This window comes from Crotalus tigris, unplaced genomic scaffold (assembly GCF_016545835.1).
Source record: "Crotalus tigris isolate CLP2741 ecotype Arizona unplaced genomic scaffold, ASM1654583v1 scf7180000024379.1109085, whole genome shotgun sequence".
In the NCBI taxonomy this organism is placed as follows: domain Eukaryota; kingdom Metazoa; phylum Chordata; class Lepidosauria; order Squamata; family Viperidae; genus Crotalus; species Crotalus tigris.
The window spans coordinates 374,635-400,756 of record NW_024100549.1 but is presented as its reverse complement, the minus strand read 5'-3'; the positions used below and the strand labels follow the sequence as shown (position 1 = coordinate 400,756).

The window sequence follows — 26,122 nt, the reverse complement described above, 5'->3', positions numbered from 1 at the left end:
AGCTGTTAGGTTTTACTTAATAGCTGTACCAATGCAAATCAGTTACATCCACTACTGGGGTTGCAGACCCAGTTTAATGTATGCTTTTAGTTGCTGGCTTATGAGGGTTCAGATTCTTGCATTAAGCGAAAGTTGGTACCTTTTCACAGATGTGCATCAGACGAGAAAGTAATGCACACAAGAGCTTGGGAGGGGCAAAGAGGAAAGAGGCAACCATGGACAAAGACCCAGAAAAGACAAGAGTGGCACTTTAAGGAACACAGCCATGAGAGCTAGAAATCCAGCACAGATGTAATTAGGTAAATTTCCTATCATACAAATGCTGCCCATTTGAGAATCCCATCATTTAAAATCCGTCCGTTGTTAACAGATTGTTGCTAGTCTTACATCAACTATTTTGATTCTGTCATCTTTACCTGATCATTATTATTATAACTATTGTCTAATCATCATTATTTTAATGTGTCTAGTCCTCGTGGAGGTAGAACAGACCATCAAGCAAGTTTATAAACTGGACAGAGCGCCTGGACATGAAGGACAGCTGCACCCAGCATGTTGGCTCACTGTTCTTTTTCCTGTTGTCCACAAATTTAAATGTTGGTATTATTCTTTGCCAAAAAGCTTTACCGAAGAGATACAAAGTACACATTAGACCTTGTTCTGAACAAACTTTGGACATTAAGGTGCAAATTAGATTAAAACCAATGTTTAATTCAGTAGCCAGATGAGAATTCCACATTGTAGAATCCTAGCCTCTTAGCACGGGCCTCTGTGCCGATTTTGTGGCTCAACAAAACCCAAATGAAACCCAACAGAATGTGATGAACATCTGCAAATCCAGGAATCTGGGTTTCCTTTATGGTCCTGGTGAGGATTTTTTGCATCTCCAAAAGCAGATGGGTCTTGCACACCAACGACAGGCAGAGGAACACAAAAGGAATGCTTACTATACATGTATATAATTTTTTCTAGATACTCTTATGGCTGAACTAGAATCCTCCCTTGCATTGAAGTGGCGCACGCGCACACAGGCAAACACACAGCAAAAACACAGGAACACGCCTTTAAGCATGATTTCTATTCCTACCTACGTTCACAAGATTTTGCTAGTAGAGTCTCTTAATTTCTACAAGTGGTTTTTGTAGAAATTTGACCTACCAAGTATGGCTTTAACATTTTCTTCTTAAAGTTTGCAAGTGTTTATATATTTAAACTCCCAAGTGGTTACGTTTCTTCCCCCTCCATCTTTTTCCTTCTCCCTTTTTTTTTGTTCCTATAATTCAGTGGTTCTCAACCTGTGGGTCAGGACCCCATTTGGGGTCGAACGACCATTTCACGGGGGTCGCCAAACAACGTAATCCGCCATTTTTTCCCCCTTTTCCTTAGCTGTGCTACTCCCTTTTATTCTATTGGCTTTTGAAAGCCAATAGAATAGACTCTCTTGAATAGAGTCTAATTCTATTGGCTTTCAAAAGCCAATAGGAATTGTCCAGGCTGTCTCTGCCCTGCTGAGCCCGCCAAAAGTCCCATTCTGCCAACGGTGCTGCACCAGTTGAGTAATCCTCGACTTACGACTGGTTGAGTAGTCCTCGACTTACGACCGGTTGGGGGGTCGCGGCATTAAAAAGGTTGAGAACCACTGCTATAATTAAAAACGTAAAGTTCCCCTCCTGAAGCCAAACAAACCTGATTTCTTACAGGAATCACTCATTACGAAGAAAGGAATTTTCTTTACTTTTTTCACACGATTTCGGGGAGCCAAGCAGAATGAGCAATGAGGAGAAAGGCGAACTATCTAGTTCAAGGCAGAACAAACTGCATTTCAGTATTTCTGAAATGGTCCACGTGCCATCAAAACAGGACTGAAAAGCAAATTGGTGCCACGGTGGCTGGACCAGGGGTAGTCAACCTTGGCTCTTTTATGACTCGTGGGCTTCAACTCCCAGAATTCCTGAGCCAGCTAAGCTGGCTCAGGAATTCTGGGAGTTGAAGTCCACGAGTCATAAAAGAGCCAAGGTTGACTACCCCTGGTCTGGACATACAGAGGGTCACGGGGGAAAAACTCAGAAGATTTCCATGGCATGGCTGGGGTCCGGCGGCAGCAGGTGGGGCACCCCCCCCACACACACACCTCCAATCTCCCGTCCCATCCCTCTCATGTACCTGAATGGAACCCCCAAGCCTGCTGGCTGCCAGGGGGGCTCCCAGGGCGTCCTCAGCAGGCTGCTGGCCAGCCTGGGGATCCCAAAAGTCGGTCCCCTCAGGTGACTGCTCATGACGGAGGCAGGAAACAAAGGGGAAAAATCACAGTAATCATTTTTTTAAAAAAAAAATGGGATTAGGGAGACAGAAAGATGGGGGATTTTGAAGACAGGTGAAGAAATGGGAAAAATAACCACATGCAAAAGGAAAAAGAATTTGAAACAGCCTAGAAGTGCAAATCAATACAGCATCCCTCAAATGTCATCAGCATGGCCAGGTAGAGAGATGGGCACGCTCCATCCTGGAGCGCCGACCATGTTCCCTGCTCCCTTCGGAACCTCTTTGAGTTTGCCAGAAGTTATGTTTGCCCCACCTATCCCACAGCGCCTCAAATTTGTGGTTCCTCGTTGCATTTGCATAAATTTCAATGTCCAAAAATATTACAGGTCAATTTCCCACCTTCGCTGCCTCCCACGCTTTGTTTACAATGGCTGCATTTTTGCAACCTATGTCAGCTGCTACCCCGGGGGGAGGGAGGGCAGGGTATTTCTTTAGTATGGCAGTAGTGCGCAACTGTAGATGCCCCTGCAAACAAGAAGCCGCCTTTCTGTTGCTGTGTAGTTGCGGGGGTCATTCAGCAACACACACACACACACACACACACACACACACACACACACACACACTTTAAAATCCAGGGTGTTCCCATCAGGATCAGAATCCACTGTCACCAGGCAGAGAGGATCACCCACCTTGTTTCTTTTCTACCTATGCTTCTCCCAAGAGGCAGTCATAGGGAAGGACACACAGTGTGGAAAGTGGAAAATAATCTCAGTCCTTACACAATGCCTATTTTTGTTAAATCTTCTTATAGGTTGCTAACAAAGAATAAAGAGAGAACTGGTATAGCTATTTCGAGTTCCTTTAACTCTCTTCAGCCAGACTTACTCTTCTGAGATTCGAACCTGGGCTATCTGCATGTTAGGCAGATATATTTTCTGAGGTTTTCGCGGGTGTTTGTATGTAGGTCTTTGGTTATTCGGGTTTTCTCCCGCGTAAAATTGGAAGTGTCTTGGCGACGTTTCGACGAAGTCCCATTCATCATCTTCAGGCTGGTGTTTTCAGCTTCGTGCTCCTCGAAGCACGAAGTTGAAAACACCAGCCTAAAGATGACGAATGGGACTTCGTCGAAACGTCGCCAAGACACTTCCAATTTTACGCGGGAGAAAACCTGAATAACCAAAGACCTATATATGTATGTATGTATGTATGTATGTATATATATATGTATGTATATGTCTGTTTCTGATCTCTGTTCTAAAAGAAGAAACCACTTCTTTTAGGACAGAACAGCCTAAGAACCACCTGCTGGGTCAGGTCAAGGCTCACCTTAGCTCAGCGTTTTGTTCACCACAAAAGATGGATGGATCTGCAGTGCGTACAAAGAGGCGAACGAGACCTGCTACTCTAACAACGCTGTCCTCTACCTGGGATTTGAAGGTATGCAGTCCCCAGACCAGATGCAACGTGGAGTCTCCAGGCCCAACAGTCCTTGATGGACAATGAATTTACCCAATCCCCTTCTAAAGCCAACCGCCAGGGTTTTCCGGTGGGCAGGGCCCAGGAGAAAAGCCTTCTCTGTCATTGAGCCTGCCCTTTGGAATACCTTGCCTCCCAGAGAAGCGGGCTTCAATCCTGCAGATCTTCCGTGAGAACTTAAAAGACCTGGCTCTGCCCAGTATGGTATTAATAACAGATCCCACCACCCCATTTGCTCATGCGACTCCCTCCCCATCTTTTAGTTAGGGTTGAGGATTTGTATTTTTATTGTATTTTGCTTGTATTGTGTATAGGCTTTGTATAATTTTGCCCTCTTAATAATGCACAATGCCCAGAGTTACCCTGTGGTACGATGGGCAGCCAATACATTTAATAAATAAAAATAAATAATAAAAGTTGCCCAAGTTAATAGCGTCGTGCTTTGTGATAATGAATTTATGTTAATGGCAATGTAAGGCAACGCCTCCTTTCCAAACATTCCACGAATCCCTGCTCCTAATGTTTTGAGAATGAGAGAGGTTTCTCTTTCTTTAGGACAGGAACCTGGGCAGCCTGAAGATCTGCGGACTTCAACTCCAAGAATTCCCCCGACAGCCATGCTGGCTAAGGAATTCTGAGAGTTGCAATCCACAAGTCTTAAAGGTTTCCAAGTTTGGACACCCCTGTTTTAGGCCATGCATGATTTTGGACAACTCAACCTATCTTTTTTTGCTAAGTGAAAGGACCCCAAATATTTTGGCTTTTCTCATAAGAAAGGTGAAATCCTTCAATTATTTTGGTTGCTATTATATCTCTTATGGTGACCGGAACTGTCCGCATGAGACCAAATGCAGATGAACCCATAGGTGTTGGCTTACAACCACAATTAGGACCAGAATTTCCATTGCTAAGCAAAGCAGTTGTTAAGAATGTTTGATTTTATGACCTTGCTTGCTTCGTTGTTAACTGAATCGCTGTAAGTTGTTATGTTAATCACACGGTCATTAAGCAAATATGGCTTCCCCCTTAACTTTTGCTTGTTGGAAGCTGCTGGGAAGGTTGCAAATGGCAACCTTCCCAGGATACTGGAATCATCACAAATACATGCCAGTTCTGATCTGATGATTATAGTCCTGTTGCAATGGTTGTATGTGTGAGGACTGGTCATAATTTATTTTTTTCAGTGCCGTTGTATCTTCAGATGGTCACTAAACAAATGGTTGTAAGTCGAGGATTATCTGCATACAAGCACACTGCAATGTCACCGAGCTATGTTTTCCTAATTAGGCCTAGCACTGAATTTGCCTTTTTCATATTTAGTACACACTGAGTTGACACATTAATATAACTCTCCATTATGACCCAAGATTTTTTCTTGGTTATTTACAGAAGCTGACCCCCCATCATTATATTCATGAACTTAGTTTTTTTTTTTAAAAAAAAAATTCCCAGTGTGCATCACTTTACATTTCCTTAAACCATTGCCTGACCATTCACCCAATTCAGAGAGATACCCGTAAATGCCGGCGTATAAGATGACTTCCGCGAGCGCTGAAATCGGCGCCAAAGACGGGGGTCGTCTTATACGCCGAGTCGTCTTATACGCCGGAAATACTGGTAGTTTCCGGTGTATAAGACGACGTTCTAGGAATGCGGCCCGGCTATAAAGACGGGGGTCGTCTTATACGCCGGGTCGCCTAATACGCCGGCATATACGGTATGTCTGCCAAAATGAAAGTGTTTATCAGACTGAACAGCTTGCTGCCACCTGCAAACTTGATCAGCATACTGTTTATCCCTACCTCATAGTAATTTATTGAGTTTTAAACGCTAGCTCCAACAGAGACTTTTCTCATATTCCGCCTTTAAAGGAAAGGTCCCATTTACTGCTGCTTTGCTCTTTGATTTTGAACCAGTTAGCAATCCATAAAAGCTACTATTCCAGATCAATTACAGTTTACTAAAGACCCTCTGATGAGAAATTTTGTCCAAAGAGTTTTGAAAATCCAAATATATAACATGGTCAAAGAGTGGCCAACTAACATTCTCAAAAACTTAAAATGGTTGGCAAGCCAAGATTTAGCCTTGCAGAATCCATGCTGGCTATCTATTGTCAGGGCTTCTTCATCTATGTCCTTAATTTAAAAAAAAAAAAACTGTTTATCAAGCAATTGGACTACAATAACTTGCTCAGATTTAGCAGTGTTGCAGTTTCTGCAACAGCTCCTACTTTGCTTGGAGTCCAATACCAAGTAAGAGGGATTAACACCTTTAACACTGAATATGGCTTAGCATCCAAGCACCTACTGGAAAGTTTATCCTGATGTATATACAGGTAGTCCTCGTTTAGTGATCACAATTGGGACCACCAATTTAGTTGTTGCTAAGTGAAATAGCACCTATGCTTTGTTTTGTAGACCCGCGAAGGTCGTAAAAGTGTGGACTTGAGTTGAGAAATTTGTCATCACTGCTGTAACTACAGTTGCTAAAATGAGATGGTCACTAAATGAGACAGTCACTAGATGAGGCCTGCCTGTAAGGGTCTATAGCAGTGGTTCTCAACCTGTGGGTCGGGACCCCATTTGGGGTCGAACGACCATTTCACGGGGGTCACCAAACAACGCAGTCCGCCATTTTTTTCCCCTTTTCCTTAGCTGTGCTACTCCCTTTTATTCTATTGGCTTTTGAAAGCCAATAGACTAGACTCTCTTGAATAGAGTCTAATTCTATTGGCTTTCAAAAGCCAATAGGAATTGTCCAGGCTGTCTCTGCCCTGCTGAGCCCGCCAAAAGTCCCATTCTGCAAATGGTGCTGCACCAGTTGAGTAGTCCTCGACTTACAACCGGTTGAGTAGTCCTTGACTTACGACCGATTGGGAGGTCGCGGCATTAAAAAGGTTGAGAACCACTGGTCTATAGGAATGCTCTTGAGAGACAGGAGGAATCGGTCAAGAGTAGACAACAGGCCGTTCAGCCCACAGAAGGAATGGGGGAGTGACAAATGTCTTTAGAAGGGACCCTCCCTAGTTTCTTAGACTCTAAAGATGAGGGGGGACAAATATACTTTCAGATTTACCAGACTTTACAATATTGTTATGCATGGTGGGGTGGATAGGCCGAGACTTGGTTTTAGCCCATAAGAACTTTAAGGGAAGAAATATGGGAGATTTCCACTCCAGAGGAAATGAGGGGACTGCTACAAAGAAGAGGGAGTCAAGCTGAGCAGGGGGTTGGACTAGATGACCTCCAAGGTCCCTTCCAACTTTATTATTATTATTATTACTACTACTACTACTACTACTACTACTACTACTACTACTACTACTACTAGTACTACTACTACTACTACTATTATTATTCTCCAAAGCTCCTGAAGGCAGGACAAGACACAACGGATGGAAACTAATCAAGGAGAGAAGCAACCTAGAACTAAAGAGAAACTTCCTGACAGTCAGAACAATTAACCAGTGGAACAACCTGCCTCCAGAAGCTGTGAATGCTCCAACACTGGACGTTTTTAAGAAGAGACTGGACAGCCATTTGTCTGAAATGGTATAGGGTTTCCTGCCTGAGCAGGGGGTTGAACTAGATGACCTCCAAGGTGCCTTCCAACATCATCATCATTACTACTACTACTATTATTACTATTATTATAGGGGGAGGGGAATAGGAACCTAGCATCTTCTCAGTGTCTGCCACCCTTCCCAAACATCTTCCTTTTTGAGACATTGGAATGGCTCCAACATCCTGCATGCCAGAAAAATCTTAATACTTTCTGGATTCTGCAGAATACTTTTTGCTTTAATACTTTCTGGATTCTGCAGAATACTTTTTGGGCTGCCTTAATTAGCTAGATTGGATTGTTGAAGGTTTTGACTGCATCCTTCAATTCAATTCAATTCAATTTTACTTATGGCCAAAAGGCCCAAAAGACCTACTGTCATTTTATTATATTTTAGTGTAACCCAATATTTTTCAACCTCAAATCCCTGAAATTTGAGTGTTGAAATCTATACAACACGACCAGGTAGATAAACCAAGAACCCACTCAATATAGGGATGAAAAAGTGGTAGTTTTCATTTAAAACATTTGATTAACTGTGGGTTAAATTATATTCTGCCTATTAGCCACTGTGCAAAGGCCAAATTCAATAAATTCTGAGGTCATGCCAAAGCCCCGTCCAATAAGTCCTCTAAGAAAAAGAGTTGGTGATATAAAGTGGCTGGGAAAAAAAACACAAGCAAGGATCTTCATTATAGAATTCACTATTGCACCTTGGACATCATAGAAGAAGCTTTCCAAATGCTGGAACTTGTAATGAACAAGCCATTAACACACCGCAGTCTGCCTGGCCAATGGTGAAGGGATTTTGACGTAATCAAGTCTTGCTAGTGTTATCTTAGCACATCACTCAGGACTAGAAGAATTGAGTTGGGTGGACTCCATATTTCCAAAATGGTGGTTCAGACACTGTTATTGTGATTATAGCTGATTAGGCTGAACATGCGCAAATCCAGCCAGGAGTCTTTAGAGAAGAAATCTAGGTTAATATAGATTAATATAGACACGTCCTATACACGGGGCTTCAAGGGCACAGACAGCTAGTAAGATGTCCATCCCATTACTAGTGGATAACATATTTCATATTTTCATTCAAAATATTTTTGGGGACCCAATGGGGAAAAAACCCTGCAAAAGATTTGACCAGTCAAGTTAGACAACTAGATTAACAGAGAAAGGCAGCAGAATGGAGGCCCGTACCCAAAAAATACATCCTCTGCCTTTATGCAGAAGGTCCGGGGTTCTGCTCTTGGCCTCTCCAATTAAAGGTGGCAGGGTAGGAAATGACCCTGCTGTGCAGTGAGATTTAAGGATAGCCCTGCAGATGTTTGGAATTACAGCTCCCACGATTATCTTACTGCTGGTCATGCTAGTTAGAACTCATTTATTTATTATATCCCGCCTTTATTATTTTTATAAAGAACCATTTCGATAAACAAGGGGGGCAAACCTATCAAATGCTCCTCCTTCTTCCTATTTTTCCCACAACATCAAAAACCCTGTGAGGTGAGTTGGACTGAGATGAGAGAGAGTGAGTGGCCAGGCTGGTTTTCATGGCTACAGCTGGATTTGAACTCACAATCTGCCGGTTTCTAGCTTGGTGCTTTAAGCACTGCACCAAGCTGGCTCTCTTATGGAAGTTGAAGTCCAAAACCTAAGGAGAGAACTAGACCATCTATCCCAGGTATGTTAAACTCGCGACATCACACGACGTATCGGAGGTTTTCCCCCATTGCTGGCAATGGGGTGGGCACAGTTTTGTTGTGACGTGTCTGGCCCGTGGGCCGGCAGTTTGATACCCCTGATCTATCCCAACCATTATCAGTATGAAGAACCATTATTCTGGATCAAGATCAGATGTCTTCACATCAAGCCATGTTTTAGCCACACTTCCATGGGACAAAGATATCTCTGGTTCTGTCCACCAGGTGGCACCAAGCCTCCATTTCCAGGTTTATTTATTTATGAGACTTATATACCGCTTTAAGTACAAGCACTCTCTAAGCGGTGTACACCAGTAAGCAATGTATATATATATATATATATATTTACATTGCCCCCAACAATCTGGGTCCTCATTTACCTACCCCGGAAGGATGGAAGGCTGAGTCAACCTTGAGCCGGTGAGATTTGAACTGCTGACCTGCTGAACACAGTCAGCTAAAGTGGCCTGCAGTACTGTACTCTAACTGCAGGTGCCACCTGCCTCCCTTGTCAGAATAACTTACAGGAGGGGTTCCCAGTCTTGGCAACTTTAGGCCATGTGGACTTCAACTCCCAGAATTCCCTAGCCAACATGGCAGGGCTGGCTGGGAAATTCTGGGAATTGACGTCCACACATCTTAAAGTTGCCAAGATTGGGAAAACCTGCCTTATACTACTTCTGCTGCACAAATTAAACCTGTGATCTGACTCTCATTTAAGTTACTCACCTAAACACATTCTGACCCTAGGAAAGAAATAAGCAGATCAATAAATCAAAGACTAGTTACCTGCTGTTTGATGTACTGCTGTGCTTTCTCCCTGTTTGGAGGCTGGACTTGTACGTCACTCTGGATTGTGCCAATAGGGGTTGGCTGCAAAAGGGAGGAGAGAAATAGGCAAACATTCAGTGTTTTCTCCACCAATTTAGACAATTGGGCTTTAAAATGTGACCCATCCAGGGGTCTTCTAGGAGAACAAATGCCTCTCTCCCCAAGAAAAGAGAATCAAATGTCTTGAAATAGTCAGGTTGTTTGGTTATCCCAGAGGTCTTCAAACTTGGCCCTTTTATGACTTGTGGACTTCAACTCCCAGAATTCCTCAACCAGGCACGTTTGCCTGACTGAGGAATTCTGGGTGTTGAAGTCCACAAGTCATAAAAGGGCCAAGTTTGAAGACCCCTGGGTTATCCTGTCTTTCTATAATCAAATGCCCAAGACAGCCAAAAGAAACCAATGGTCCAATACAGGAAGTCCTCAAATTACAGCTATTCATTTAGTGACAGTTTGAAGTTACAGCAGCACTGAAAAAGTAACTTCTCACCATTTTTCACACTTACGGCTGTTGCAGCATCCCTACGGTCACATGATCAAAATTTGGATGCTTGCCAACCGGCACGTGTTTATGACAACTGCACTCTCTGGGGGTCAGTGTAATCGACATTTGTAACCTTCTCATCCAGCTTCTGACAAGCAAAAGGGGAAGCCAGATTCGCCTGAAGACTGAACAATTCACTGACCAGCTGGAGTGATTCACTTAAGAACTGTGGCAAGGAAGGCCGTAAAAATGGGGCAAAACTCACTTAACAACCTTCCTGCTTAGCAACAGAAAGTTTGGACTCGGTTGTGGGGGGTAAGTTGAGGACTGCCTGTTAATACAGAATAGTGGCCTTGATATTTGCTCCTTCCCTCTGAGAATGGACAGTGTACAGATAGTCCTTGACTTACAACTAGTTGCTTAGCAACCATTCAAAGTTATCACGGACCTAATTTGGGGCTACCTACAGCCGGGATTTGTTGTTCCGCCTAGCAGTCACTTGACTGAACTTTGAATCTTTGGCAACACAACGGCCATCTAGGCCTGTTTGCAGCATCCCAAGGTCACGTGACTGTATTTTACAACAGTTTTGCAAAAAAACACCATTTATACTTGGTTTTTGGCAAAACACACCCGTAGCAAACCACATTAACGACCACTGCATTCATTTAACAAGTGCCCAGAGTCTCTTGACACTGAGATGGGCTGTATATACATTTCATGAATAAAATAAAATTGAAAACTGTGGCATTCCCTTCATGACTGCTACATGACCAACCCATTTTACAATTGTCGCAACTTACGACCGTGATAAAGAGGCACCATTATGGTCATAAGTCAAGGACCATCTGGACAGCTGTACTCATAATTGAGAAGTTGCAAAAAGCACCAATTTCTTACTTTAATAGGAAAAGTGCAACCTTGGCCATTAGTAAGACACTATTTGTACTTACTTTCCAGATCATAAAGGTGATTCTCAAGAAGTGTTATAACAATCCACATAATATTTGACATCTTTCTTGAAAATATTTGGGTGATGAATTGTTTGTGCTTATGTCATAGCACAGGGGTAGGCAACCTTGTCTCTTTTATGACTCGTGGACCTCAACTCCCAGAATTCCTGAGCCAGCCATGCTGAGGGGAAAGGGAGGTTTCCAAGCTGAGCCATGCTGGCTCAGGAATTCTGGGAGTTGAAGTCCACGAGTCATAAAAGAGCCAAGGTTGTCTACCCGTCATAGCATCTCTGCTAACTTCCTCCACTGAACAAAAAGGCTGTTTATGTGTGAGAGAGAGAGAGAGAGGGAGGGAGGGAGAGAGAGAGAGAGGGAGGGGGAGGGGGAGAGAGATCTTTCTCCACCCACAGACCTCCCTGGCTGCTACTTACTAAAGGTTTCCCAGCCCAGTCGTATTCATAATCAAAGACGTAGCCATTCCGGTCAAACAGATCAGTGAAAAGTTTCCGTAGATAGTCATAATCTGGCTTTTCAAAGAAGTCCAGACGTCGCACGTAGCGGAGGTATGTGGCCATCTCCTCTGCAAAAGAAAAAGGGCACATCTGCTATTTAAAACTCAAACCAGGAGGAAAAATGCAGGCGTGACGCTCAACAAAATGAAAATGGCGGCAACACAGACAGGAGCTAAATTTATGTGACTGCCCTGGAGAAATCAGCAACTGGAAACACAAATGAGGGGGCTGAGTATGGTCTGGATTCTACCAAAACTACAGATTATAGCGAGTCCTCAACTGACGACCACAACAGAGCTCAAACTTTCTGTTGCTAAGCAAAGATAGTTGTTAAAGTTTTGCTCCACTTTACGATCTTTCTCGCCACAGTTTTTAAGTGAATCACTGCAGTAATAATAATAATAATAATAATAATAATAATAATAATAATAATAATAATAATAAGTTGGAAGGGACCTTGGAGGTCATCAAGTCCAACCCCCTGCTCAGGAAGGTAACCCTATACCATTTCGGACAAATGGCTGTCCAGTCTCTTCTTAAAAACTTCCAGTGTTGGAGCATTTACTGCTTCTGGAGGCAGGCTGTTCCACTGATTAATTGTTCTCACTGTCAGGAAGTTTCTTCTTAGTTCTCTCCTTGATTAGTTTCCATCCGTTGCTTCTTGTCTTGCCTTCAGGTGCTTTAGAAAATAGCTTGACTCCCTCTTCTTTGTGGCATCCCCTGAGATATTGGAAGACTGCTATCATGTCCCCCCTCGTCCTTCTCTTCATTAAACTAGACATACCCAATTCCAGCAACCGTTCCTTATATGCTTGTTAAGTTAAGTTGTTAAGTTAGTAACACGGTTGTTAAGTGAATCTGACTTTCCGATCGATTTTGCTTGCCGGAAGGTCACAAAAGGTGATCACATGACCATCAATACATGCCAGCTGCCGAGCATTCAAATTTTAATCATGTGACTGGGTATGCTGCAACAGTCATTAAGTGTGAAAAAAGGTCATAAATTGCTTTTCCCACTGCCATTGTAACTTCAGTCATTAAACAAATGGTTATAACTCGAGGACTACCTGTACACTATCCTCACAAAGGATTCACAGGAAGAGATGGGATACCTCTTACAAAACAGGGAAGGAGATTTGGGCAAGAGCCTTACCAATCTCATCAGGAGAGCATTCAACTACTAGAACAAGAGAGGGAGGGTGGCAAAACTCAGACATATGCAGTTGTGGACTCGGCCCAAGAAAGCTGGATGATCATCAGGATGGGGACTCAGTTTTGCAAGAAATTGCAAGAGAGGTGCCAGTGGACGGTACCCAAAACTTCAGATGCTTCTATTATACTTGTGCAGTGTTTGGGACAGAACAAAATGGAGAAATAAGAGATGTGGACTCAGGAAGTCAAGTATGATGGTGGGATGATATTTATGATTGGCACACAATGCTGGAAAGTCACAATCTATTCAAAAGGAGCAGACCCAAGGGAAAAAAAGGGTGGGGATGTAAATGGAAATCCTGCTGGAAGTATCTCGGATAGAATACTGTCAAAGAAGCAAGAAATAAACTAGGGATCACTGCGATAATTTATTGCAGACCACCTGGACAGGCAGAAAATCCGGGTGAGATCTTTCTGCATCAATTTTTTTCCCAAAAAGGCATGCAATCGTGATCGTCCTTCTGGGAATCCAACTTTGCCAAGAGTCAAGAGGTCTAGCAAAGTCCTGTCCTCTCTTATCGCCAGCTTTATTTCTCAAAAGAAAGAAGAACGATCAAGACAAACCTAATTCTCATCTAATCTTGGATCTAATCCTCACCAACAAAAAGGAATTAGTTGGAAGAATTTAAGGTGATTGGTACCTTGGTGCACAAGGATCATGTTATCTGTGAATTTGGAGGAGGAGGAGGAGGAGGAGGAGGAGGAGGAGGAGGAGGAGGAGGAGGAGGAGGAGGAGGAGGAGGAACTGAAGAGAGTCAGACCTCCTGTCAGGCTTCAGAAAAGCTGATCTGATAACTTCAAGGGAAAGTGGGTCAGATCCAAAGGCTATAAATCTTGAAGGAGAAAAGGGTCCAAGAAGGACAAGGGAAATTCTATTAAATGAAATGATTTGATGGTGTTGACACTTTTGCCCAGGAGGGTATGTCTCCAACTTCCAACTCTGCAATAACTGAGACATCCATCTTGTTGCTGGCCATCCTATTCTCTTTCTTCTCTATCACATACAGATAGTCCTCAATTTACAGCAGTTCATTTAGTGACCATTCAAAGTTACAACAGCACTGAAAAAAGTGACTTATGACCGTTTTTCACGGTTACAATCTTTGGGGCATCCCCATGATCACGTGATCAAAATTAAGCTGCTTGGCAACTAGTTCATACTTATCACTGTGGATGTGTCCCAAAGTTGTGTGATCCCCTTTTGCAACCTTCTGACAAGCAAAGTCAAGGGGGAAGCCAGATGCACTTCACAACCAGGTTACTAACTTATCAACTGCAGTAATTCCTTTAACAACGGTGTCAAGAAAGGTCGTAAAATGGGGCAAAACTTACTTACCAAATGTCTCACTTAACAACATAAATTTTGGGCTCAACTGTGGTCAAGGACTACCTATTAAGGTGTCCAAAATAATTATAATCTGAGCCTGATCATTTGTGCGGTTGAGAACTCTTAGGTTGATGATCCATTTGCTTTTTTACTTGGCTACGAAAGGAGATGCTGAATGTGTTATCACAAACAACACAAGGAAAAATGAAACGGACAAATGCAGAATTCTCTAAAATGCTGAAGAGGAAAAAAAAGGGACATAATTAAGTAATAAAAGTTGAACACAACAATTAAGAGTACAAAGAGAAGCTAAAATGAACTGAGGTTTGCAAGATACCCAAAATAGCCCCAAGCGTTATTTAAAAAAGGAGAAAGTGATGGAGTGATGTTGTGCTTTGGTGAGACAGCAGAATTTCATGAATGAAGGCGAATATATGTGTCTCAGGATAACCTGGGTCGGTCACCGAGACCAAAGGTTTAGTCTTCCGAGCTTTTAGACTTGTGCTGGAGCCCATTCTCAGGGAATTTCTCTCTCACCAGAATGTATGCCTTGGTCTATTCTATGCGTAGTATTTATGTGGTGCCTGGTTGTGTGTGGGTTTTGTTTTTTTTTAAAAGGCAGAATTTCTTACTTCTTATTTTGCTACTGTCTTTTCCCAGAAGGTAAATGGAGCCCTAGCTGATCATGATCATGCCATTGGGGAAAAGTAAGGAACTGCAGTTTAGGACAGGCAAAAAAAAAAAAAGGGGGGGGGAATAAGAATTCAAAACCAGTGGAAAACTAGAAGAGACTGATTTTCAGTCAGTTCTGAGAATTCCTGCAAGACCAATGAGGTCTCATAAGACTGGAGGAGAGGAAAAATCATCCCCATCTTTGAAAAGGGAAACAAAGAAATTACAGAACTGGCAAGCTTGGTATCTACAGTGGGTAAGATCTTCAAATAAATTGTCAAGGTGTACACTGGGAGTACCTGAATATCCATGCTACAGTTTAACTGGATTTTTCACAAACAAATCATGACAGGTTACTGAATTGTCTTCTTTCACAGAATTATTAGTTTAATAGATCAAGGGAATGCCACAGACACAGTGCAACGCAGCAAAAGCTCTGAGCAGAACATTTTGCTTCACAAAATGTGAAATATGGGTTAGAAACTACTGCCGTTAGATAAGCTCAAAACAGTTGAGGGAAATATTGAGCGGTGGGTCTCAAGGCTCTATTCTGGGTCCTTTGTGCCATTCAACATTTTTATCACTGGAATTGAGAGGGCTCTTATAAAGTTTACAGATGACACAAAACTGGAAGATTCCAGATGACTTAAACGAAAAGGTAAAGATTTCCACTATCCAGTCGTGTCCGATTCTAGAAGGCAGTGCTCATCTCTGTTTCTTAGCTGAGGGAGCCAGCATTGTCCAAAAACCCTGGCGATGGTCATGTGTCCAGCATGACTATATGCCGAGGCACACAGAATGCTGTTATCTTTCCGCCAAAGTGGTACCTATTTATCTGCTCACATCTGCATGCTTTCTAATTGCTAGGTGGGCAGGAGCTGGGCAAGGAATGAGAGCTCATCCTGTTGTGTGGCACTCGGGTCTTGAACCTCCATCTGACAAGCTCAGCGTTTGTAATCACCGCGCCCACCCACCCCTATATGGTTTACATAGGCCCAATTAGTGGCTTGAAATGAATAAAACCAAATAAAATTGAATTTAACAAGAGGAAACCTGAAGTTCTACATGTGGGTAGGAAAAACGATTTTATTACGCAAGCTGTACTGGCTGCCAATATGCTTCTGGGTGTAAGTCAAGGTGTTGGTTATTACCTTTAAAGCCCTTTATGGCATGAGTCTAGGGCAGAGGTCCCCAACCTTTTAGGCACCAGGGACCGGTGCCATGGAGAAAGGTTTTTCGGTGGACCAGAGGGGGTGTGGTTTTGAATACTGCCTGCATCCTGAGGATGGAGCTTTGCTTATTTGTGCGGCCCGCTTGCTGGCATACTGCGGACCAGTTCCAGTCCACGGACTGGGGGATGGGGACCCCTGGTGTAGGGTATCTACAGGACCTTCTTTCCCCAGTGGGATTGGCCCACCCCATTCATGCTGGAATCCGCCCTGTCTCTTTTAGCCTTCAGGAGGAGCTTTAAAACCTGGTCATGCCGGCTGACATGGGAGAAGCTGTTGGCTGGTGGTGGTTGGTGCACTAACAGAGAAGGCACACCCCCCCACCTCTTGTTTTAATTTTTGCAATTTTAATCTGTTTTCGTATTTATAATTGCAGTTATATCTTGTTTTATCCTGATGTAAACCACTCACAGTCTCATGAACTGCGAGATGGGCGGCCAATAAATTTGATAATAAAATGAAAAATGTAAGGGCTAAGTATAAAATGGGAAGACATCTGATTTGGCCATCGTACATGTAAAAAGGAATCTAGGTGTCCTTGTCAAGCACAGTTAAACGTACACCAGCAGGGTGATGTAGTTGCTAAAAAGGCAAAGTCTACCTTAGGGAACATCTGCTGTATTGGGAGTTTCTAGTCATCCATCAGGCCTAATATTTCCATTGCTTAGGTAGTCAAAATAGCACTATCCACACCCAAACCGGAAGGGCTTACCAGGATAAACCACCAAGGGTTTAGTAATCCAAAACATTTTAGAAATACAAACAGGACTGTGCATGTTTAGCAACCCCAAAAGTTTGCTGACCGTTATTTAAGCATGGACGAGAAAACCGAGGGGGGCGGAATGGAAAAGAGTAAGCTCTCCCCAACTTAATTCCTTGAATTTGCAGCCAGGACAATGAAAGCTGGCACAGAATATTTTTAGAAGAAGATGTAATCCACAAGATGGGTGGCATATCGATTTAATAAAATAAAAATAAATAATCAGGCAGCATTGTGAGCAAAGACAACCTACAGTACAACCCTTGACGGCAAACCAAGCTTAACCTTAACTATGGTCCTTTGATATAAACTGCCTCCTCCCTTTTCAATTATCTGAATCTCTCTTCCTGGCAGTGAAACCAGATACTGTCTCTGCAGTTGCCGGAGATCCTTACCAGGGAAGCTTTCACACAGCACTTCAACGGGTGTGGCTCTCTTGGTATCGCCAATCTTCTGGTACCGCTCTTTCAGGGTGTCCGCCTAGGAAGAGACACCAAGGGTGGGAAGCAGGAGGAGAGAGGTGTCAGGTCAGGCTGTAGAAGCCGGGTGTTTCATAGGGAAAGAGTGCCAAGAAAAACACAACTGTTCTGCAAGACATTGGCTAAATTGTGAGGATTGCACAAAACGTGCACCAGGCATTTATTTGCCCAGGTGGACTAATAACAACAAAAACACATTACTGCAATTACATGTTTTTACTGAGGTGTGTACAGATCAGAAAAACACTGTACTATAATTACAAAACCCCATCCCATCCAGTTAATTCACAATTTAGTAACCAAACCAGTAAATAGATATTAATAGCCAAGACAAACAAAAAGACAGGATCCAAAAGGTGGTTTTTAAAAGACCTTGCAGTGCAATCAAGCGCCTATAAATTCATCATTGAAACAAGGCAGGGCTTAACCTAGGAATGGTCAACTGAGGAGAGAAGGCTGGGTTGACCAAGCACTAACTCCTTTGTCAGATAAAAGGGTCTTTAACTCCTTTTAAGGGCTGTTTGCAGTAGCAAAAGGAAAAACATGCAAATGCTTAAAATTCGGTTCGTTTAAATTTGCATATTTTCCCATAGAGATAGGACTCACCTTGAGGCCTTGCCAAGGCAGACTTCCCCGGAGGAAGTACATGAACATGTGACCAAGTGCTTCCAGGTCATCTCTTCGGCTTTGTTCTACACAGATCACAAAAAATCTGAATGAATCAAGAGCATTCTTGCAATTACATTGCTTTAAAAAAAATGCTTCTGATTGGGTCTGCATACTGCAAACCACCGCAAGGTGGGAAATGATTTGATTGACTTAGTGTACTTTATGAACACCACCGCATTTGTAAATCATGGTTCAGGGTTTATTCTATGGTGTGAACTCCGCTATTTATGACTTACTCAATAAAGCATTGAATGGAGAGCATGATGTAAACCCAGCTAAGATACCCAGTGTAGTAGACCATATATGACTTAATCCTGTCTCACTCCTCTGTGTCTAATAATCACCAGGATAAAGAAGTAAATTATAAACATTCATTGCATCTTTGTCATCTATGAAAGAATCTATCCAGATAACCTGCTTCTGACAGTAGAAAACAAAACGATTCAAGGACACCCCCCTCCAAATAAGGTTTATTCAACAATTCAGCAAGTCTTTAAATGTAGAATTCAGAGACTGCCCTGACCATGGTTCCAAACCATGACAGCCAATAGCCTAAACTATTTTCACGCAACAGAGGCATATTATGGTTTGTTTGTTTATATTTTTGCTTGCTGCATGATCCTAGCTAACTGCAAGTTATTCAATGAGCCATGAATACAGGACCTGAGGTTTAGAATACAAGTGTTAGACCTCATTTGCACACTTTGTAGCACTGAGTCCTGTAAAGTCTGTATTGTCTCCAGCAGAGACTGCATCAGTCGTAAATATGTCTACTTATGCTGGGCAGAACCCTCCAACCGTAACCCTCTGCGGGTCTCCTTGAAACTGTGATTTGAAGTTGGTGGATGTGCAAAACTGCAAGGACAATAAGCAGCAAGCAAAGCAGTGAGAAATTAGCAAACATATCGTGCCAGCTCTTGTGCAAGAAAGTATTTTCTTCTAGTGCAAAGACACTTTTTGCTACACAACAGTTCCAGGGAAATTTTGAATCAACCTGCAATCCGTTTCACAGAGAAAACCACTTCCAAAAGCATTGCCAAGAAAACTGCAGGGACTGATCCAGACAGTCGTCAAAAGTTCACAGCAACTCAGAGGGACAGACACAGACACACAGACAGACAGACACTAGTGAGGGAAAGCAGCTTTTTAATTTTTTGTTAAAGTGAGATTTATGAGAATTCCCCTTCCCCGCAGACACCTATCTTCCATCCCTCTCTCCCCCTCCCTGGAAACATGTCAGGAAGTGCCCCTTCTTCACCTTTCCCCAGGTGAGTATTGATGCTCATGTACCGCGCCGTTCCCGTCAGACTCTTGTGCTCTCGGTAGGGGATATGCTTTTTGGTCTCTGGGTCAATGTACTCTTTGGCCAGGCCAAAGTCAATTATGTGGATGGTGTGCTGGCGTTTGCTTCCGGGCCTTCCCACCAGGAAGTTTTCTGGCTTTACATCTCTGTAGATCAAGCTTTTGGTGTGAACGTACTCCATCCGTGTAATCTGGGCCGGAAGAGAAGGCAAGGAGGGAAACTCTGATCAGACTATGGTTAAAAACCCAACCAAAACATCCCACATCCTAAGTTCTTTTCCCTAGAACTTTTAACAGCAAAATATATGTTCATTCAATCAGGTAAGCTAACCCTCAACGATTAGTACTCTGTAACTTTTTGAAATTAACCTTTCTCCAAATTCAATAAGGAAACAAAGGCGCTCTGCAGGTTAAAGAGAAAATTCGCTTCCACTGTGTTTTTGTGCTGATTGGCAGGAAAGAAGCTTTACGTACGGCACACAAATCAAGAAGGGTAATGAAGAAGAACTGAGCAGCTTGCTGCCTTGACAGCTGCTCCTTAATTGAGAGAATTCCAGGTTACAGGAATGCTTTAACTGAGCAGGAGGTTTTGGACTGGACCTAAGTCTTGAGGGTTGCGTGAAGATAGTAGCAAAGAATGCACGTCTCTACAGAATGGATGCTCACCAGTTGGATGGCAATCATAAGAACGGTCTTGAGAGTGAATGTCCGGTCACACAAGTCAAAGAGGTCTTCTAGGCTTGGGCCCAGCAGCTCCAAGACCATGGCGTTGTACTTTCCACATGGCCCAAAGTAGTAGACCTGAGGGATTCCTTCTGGAAAGGGTGGAAAAGAAAGTGATGTGATTGCAGAGAGGTAGTTGGATGACGTGAATATGGCTCTACAGTTTACTTCTAGATCAGGGGTGTCCAATCTTGGCAACTTCAAGTCTTCTGGACTTCAACTCCCAGAACTCTGGGAATTGAAGTCCACAAAAAGTTAAAGTTGCCAAGGTTGAGACTCACTGCGCTAGAAGAACATCTGATATTTAACGGAATAACAGAGTTGGAAGGGACCTTGGAGGTCTTCTAGTCCAACCCCCTGCATAAGCAGGAGATCCTATACTATTTCAGACAAATAGTTGTTCAATTGCAATATTCTAACATAAGCGTTCTGCAGGTCAACACAGATCCTATTTAAAGTCCTTATAATCCTTGAGGAGAGAATATAAAAAACTCTTCTCTAAACATGCATCAGCTTTTCCTTTGAACTGCATTTTTAACAGACAAAATTTTAAAATATTATTTACATATAAACACGAGTTCACAGAAGTTTTAAAAATGTAACATGCATCAACTTCTTTAAACACCTGCAGTAGGGTCAATACACACAAAAAAATTCATGGTTACTGAGGTGAGAGTTTTATTAAACTATCAAAGTTTAAAGGGGAAAAAAAGAGCTTCAGAAGTTAGAATGACTACGATAATGGAGACAGGAGAGAGGTTAGTAATTAGGTAATCAACCAGGCTTATTACGCAAGCATGTTCCAAGAATTAAACTTCTTACAAACACTTTTAAAACAAAGCAACAATTCCTCTGCACTCACCAGGACAAGGAAACTGAAATAAACTTAAAAAAAAAAAACCTTTAAAAAAACTTTTTCAGAAAACTGAAATAACTTTTTTTAAAAAAAACTTTTTCTGGATAGTTCTACAAATCGGTTGCTTTTACTTACCTGCATTGCCAAGCTGTTTATAGAATCGATATTCCAAATGCAGCTGAGGAGCTCTGGATTTGATAGGTTCCTAGAAAAAAGAAAAGTTACAAATCCTGTAGACATACATTTGTTAATGAAATAAGAGATAATTGCAAACAAACAACAAATGTGAGGCAGTGATTGTGAATGGAGGGGAACTAAGGCTGCAGGCCTACCTGACTGAATGGGACTTGCCTCTAAGTCAGGGGCCTTCAAACTTGGCCCTTTTATGATGTGGACTTCAACTCCCAGAAATCCTCAGCCAGCCAGGGCTGACTGAGGAATTCTGCGAGTTGAAGTCCACAACTTGGCACTGGAGAGGAAGTCCACGATGTTGGCACTGGAGAGGATCAAGGACATCAAGCCAACTCAGCATAGGAGTTATTTAAAGCCCACCCACCGTTTTTAGTCTGAACCTTCAATGGTGTAGTAACCACAACTCCCAGAATTCTTTCTAAAAAACCAAAATGGCAATGCCAGTTAGGCATTTGGGGATACGGAATCCCAACACTTCTGGAAAGAATGCAATCAGGAAGACTATATGAAAGAAGAGGGGACAAATTGTTAGGAATGGCTATGACAGCAAAACCGAAGAACTAGCCAGATTCTAACTCTTTCCAGTAAATTATGGGGAGATACACCAATATACTACCAATTTTAGAAGCACAGTCACACTAGTAAGCCTCAGCAAGAATAAGCTGGAGCCTTGTGGTACTTGAAAGGCGAATTGTTATGAGCCAAACTTTTGTGGGATTTTCATCAAACCAAATGGAGCACAAGGCCCCCAAATTTTCATTGCTGCTCTCAGCTTTTGAAGTGTCGCTGAATTATTTCATTTCTTTTTCAAAGGATTAATTTGCAGAGGTCAATCAATATTTCACACTAACTTAAATCAAAGTGACCATTATTGTATACCATGTCTCTCTTTCTGGGGAGAGAAACTGTCCTTTCTTTAACAGATTTGCTGGAGGCTGGCTGCTAATTCAGATGATGCTAAGCATGAAAGAGATCAACACCGTGACTCTTTGATAGATTTAGATCCACAGCCCAGGAGCAGGCCACATGCCTGGCCTATAAAAGGACCTAGACCAGGTTGTTCAACTTTGGCAACTTTTAAGACTTGTGGACTTCAACTCCCAGAATTCCCATGCTGGCTGGGGAATTCTGGGAGTTGGAAGTCTATGCATCTTAAGATTGCCAAGGTTGGGAAACACTGATCTAGTTTATTAGGAATTAATAGGAAGGGGGGAAAAAGGACCAGCTTTAAAACCTGACAACAATATACACTAGAAATAAGCTTACCAACTTGATTGCTACATATTCATTTGTGTAGAGGTTCTTCCCTATAAAATAAGAAAGAGAATTAAGACAAGGAAGGAAAGAAAAACAAACATTTCCCATTTAGCATCCCACACTAGGAGATCACACGACTGAGTTTTATACAGAAAATATATTAATTTCTGATTTCTAATTTAGCAGCATACTGGTGAACTGAAAAAGACTGCATAAGTCATGAACGCAAAACCTGCTCACTGAAGGACGATTCACTGATCACGAGACAAAATTTAAACAGACAACTCCTGCAAGACAGCCAGAATGCAGTCAATGTCCTCCTTTGATTGCAAAGTAAAAACTCTCACAAAAGATGAAAAACAACATTTTTTTTTCCTCCCAGGCAGCAATACAGAAGCGTTTGCCACTGTCTTTTTCAGATGTCCAGTCCAGCCTACAGCCAGACCCTGGGATTTCCCTGCAGTGTCCCCTTCAGGCTAGTCTGACCTTGCTTAGCTTCCAAGATCAATAAAGACCCCACAAGGCGCTTCCCCCAGTTGCAAAACTCAGTGAAAAGAATCCAGCAGCGATAAGAAGGGAGGTTTCTCTTTTTATAGATTCCAGAGACAGGAAATATCAACCAAACAAAATCACACATGGCTTTCAGAACTGACTATGATTCAGTTTATCAGTCATTTAAATGTTGTCTTCCTTTTTTCACCCCAAAAACGAGGATAATATATTTCCCTCATTCGTGGTTAAAAGGTAACGAATTTCACAGAAATGTCAACGGAGGCTCAGGACTTGCTTCATAAAGAGAAAGAAGGACTGTAGGCCAGAAGGCCAGTGTAATATGTGGCCTGCTGGCATTTGTAAAAAACTTCAGTTAAATTCAGTATTGTCACACTTTGCTGATGCCAGGAAGAATCGGCTGCCATTATCCTGGCAGACCCTCTCCTGGGTGCCTCCAAGTCTCACCAATGACACCAGGTCCATCACTCCTGCCAGCCATCGGACAACTAACTGGTACACCAGCTATTTCTTTGTGGCCTGCAACTATTTTTAATTTTATCAGTGTAATCCTTTCTCGAAGCTGTGCAGGCCTGCTGTATACAGAAGCAGACCATTTATGAATACAGGTAGCCTAGTTGAAATCCATGTGCACCAAGGCATTGTCCAGCCTATCTGCACTCATTTAGAGAAACAGTGCTCACTACTACCATGATAGGGATTCTGCCCATCATAACAATTTTATTTTCTACTGGAGTCTTATCACTCTCTATAACTGAGGCTCTTTATTCTGTATCTTATACTCAGTGAGACATAGGTAGTCCTTGACTTACGACCACAACCAAGTCCAAACTTTCTCTTAAAAATCAAAAATTCCAACTTTCCATGGTCACTTCCCCTAAAAATTGCTGCCAGTTCCACTTTGTCTCCTATGTCTTCCATTTTAGTAAGTATGAAATTGTTGGTTAATATCTAATTCCACTGAGATTAAATTAGAATCCTCATGACTGGATTTTCAAAAACAATTAAAAGCAGAGGCCGGGCCTCTTGGGGAATGTATGGTCACCATGACACTTCAGGTTTAGTGGTGGCTTGCGTTTTTAATCAGCTTTTATGTGTTTACTCTGTTTTATGTTATAAAATGCCAGGATGGATGGGTGGGTGGGTGGGTGGGTAGGTAGGTGGGTAGGTAGGTAGGTAGGTAGGTAGGTAGGTAGGTAGGTAGGTAGATAGATAGATAGATAGATAGATAGATAGATAAATAGATAGATAGATATGGATGGATGGATGGATGGATGGATGGATGGATGGATATAGATATATATACAGGTAGTCTTCAACTTGTGACCACAGTTGAAGCCAAAATTCATGTTGTTAGGTGAGTTTTGCTCCTTTTCATGACCTTTCTTGCCACAGTTGTTAAGTGAATCACTGCACTTGTTAAGTTTGTAACACGGTTAAGTGAATGTGGCTTCCCCATTGACTTTGCTTGTCAGAAGGTTGCAAAAGGTGATCACACAACTCCAGGACATTGCAACCATCACAAATATAAGTCAGTTGCCAAGCATCTGAATTTTGATGACGTGACCATGGAGATTCGTGAATGGGAAAATGGTCATAAATCACTTTTTTCAGTGCTGTTGCAACTTTGAACAGTCACTAAACAAACTGTTGTAAATTGAAGAATGTATGTATGTATGTATGTATGTGTATTAATCTGGGAATTATAGAAGGGGAGGTGGTGCTGATATGCTCACAATATAACATGGCAAACATATTGAATGAGAAAGCTGTCGGCAAAACATTAGGGATTTTTTGAAAAATTCACAAAAGGCAGAACATATTTTGACTCTGTTGGCCTTCTAGGATTCCTCAAAACTGCTAATGGAGCCTGGCTGTGTGGTTTGCCCTGCACTGTTAAGGAGCTGATTATTTTAACTGGTGTCTTATATTGCTCCTTTCACTGGTTTGAATGCTTTTCTTCTTGTTGCATGGTTAGCCAGCTGCAGTTATTGGATTAAGGATGGGCTGTCATATACAATTTGCAAAATAAACAAATAAATGAGCCTCCCAGGTATGGTTAGATAATTAATGCCCTCATCACTACTACTGCAATCGGTTGTGGGAAAATCATCCACCTGTTCAGCCTGAATGGTTGATTGGTGGCAGTCACCAATCACAGCAGGTAGCAGAATCTAAACAACCTTGGCTGATTTTAGGGAAGCTAAGCAGGACTGGACCTTGTTGGTGTTATTAGACAGAGAGCGCTTGAAAACCCCAGAGCTGTAGATGGGGAAGGCAAAAAGCAACCTGGAAGAAAACAATGGGAAGCCATTTCCAAATTGTTTCCAGTAAAACTTCAGAGATATGGATAGGTAGCCACTAGGAGTCAAGCCAAACTCAAGGGAGTTTATCATTTTTAGTAGGTTTAGATAGTCCTCGACTTAACGACCACTACAGGGACCAGAATTTCTGTTGCTAAGCAAGGTGGTGGTTAAGTGAGTTGCGCCCAATTTTACAACCTTATTTTGCCACGGTCGTTAAGCAAATCATTGCAGTTAAGTGAATCTGGGTTCCTCCATTGACTTTGTTTGTCAGAAACCATCTGGGAAGGTCACAAATGGCGACTTCAGGACTCCTGGATACTGAACCATCCTAAAAACATGGCAATTGCCAAGTGCCAAATTTTGATCCCATGACTGTGGGGATGCTGAGATGGTTCTAAGTAGAAGGGCCAGTCGTCACTTTTTTTTAAGTGTAAGTTCGAACAGTCACTAAATGAATGAGTGTAGATTACCTATGCCAGGGGTAAGCAACCTTGGCTCTTTTATGACTCGTGGACTTCAACTCCCAGAATTCCTGAGGCAGCCATGCTGAGGGGAAAGGGAGAGGTTTCCAAGCTGAGCCATGCTGGCTCAGGAACTCTGGGAGTTGAAGTCCACGAGTCATAAAAGAGCCCAGATTGCCTATCCCTGACCTATGCCAAGAATATCTTATTTGGTTGTTCGAGATGGATGGCAATAATAAATAAATAAATCTTGGTTTTTTTCTTTCTTTCACATTTTAACCAATTGGGTCACAAGAGAATGAAGGACAGGTAGTCCTTGACTTACAACTGTTCATTTAGTGACTGTTTGAAGTTATGACACTAAAAAAGTGACTTATGACCA

General features: G+C 42.4%; 1 protein-coding gene across 4 annotated transcripts in view; it reads right to left on the bottom strand.

Moving 5' to 3' along the window:
- The window catches only part of CSNK1G2 (casein kinase 1 gamma 2), an 87,959-nt gene that overhangs the window by 6,075 nt on the left and 55,762 nt on the right, over nt 1–26,122 (bottom strand). For 3 of the 4 annotated variants that reach the window (XM_039328459.1, XM_039328458.1, XM_039328460.1), the window contains 9 exons: nt 22,473–22,513; nt 21,150–21,219; nt 20,102–20,250; nt 19,392–19,626; nt 18,071–18,156; nt 17,381–17,465; nt 11,705–11,853; nt 9,795–9,878; nt 2,164–2,268 (listed from right to left, as the gene is read on the bottom strand). In XM_039328459.1, the coding sequence (XP_039184393.1) occupies nt 2,164–2,268; nt 9,795–9,878; nt 11,705–11,853; nt 17,381–17,465; nt 18,071–18,156; nt 19,392–19,626; nt 20,102–20,250; nt 21,150–21,219; nt 22,473–22,513 (1,004 nt within the window). The remainder of the gene's footprint in view (nt 1–2,163; nt 2,269–9,794; nt 9,879–11,704; nt 11,854–17,380; nt 17,466–18,070; nt 18,157–19,391; nt 19,627–20,101; nt 20,251–21,149; nt 21,220–22,472; nt 22,514–26,122) is intronic. The other variant, XM_039328461.1, reaches the window with a different exon arrangement.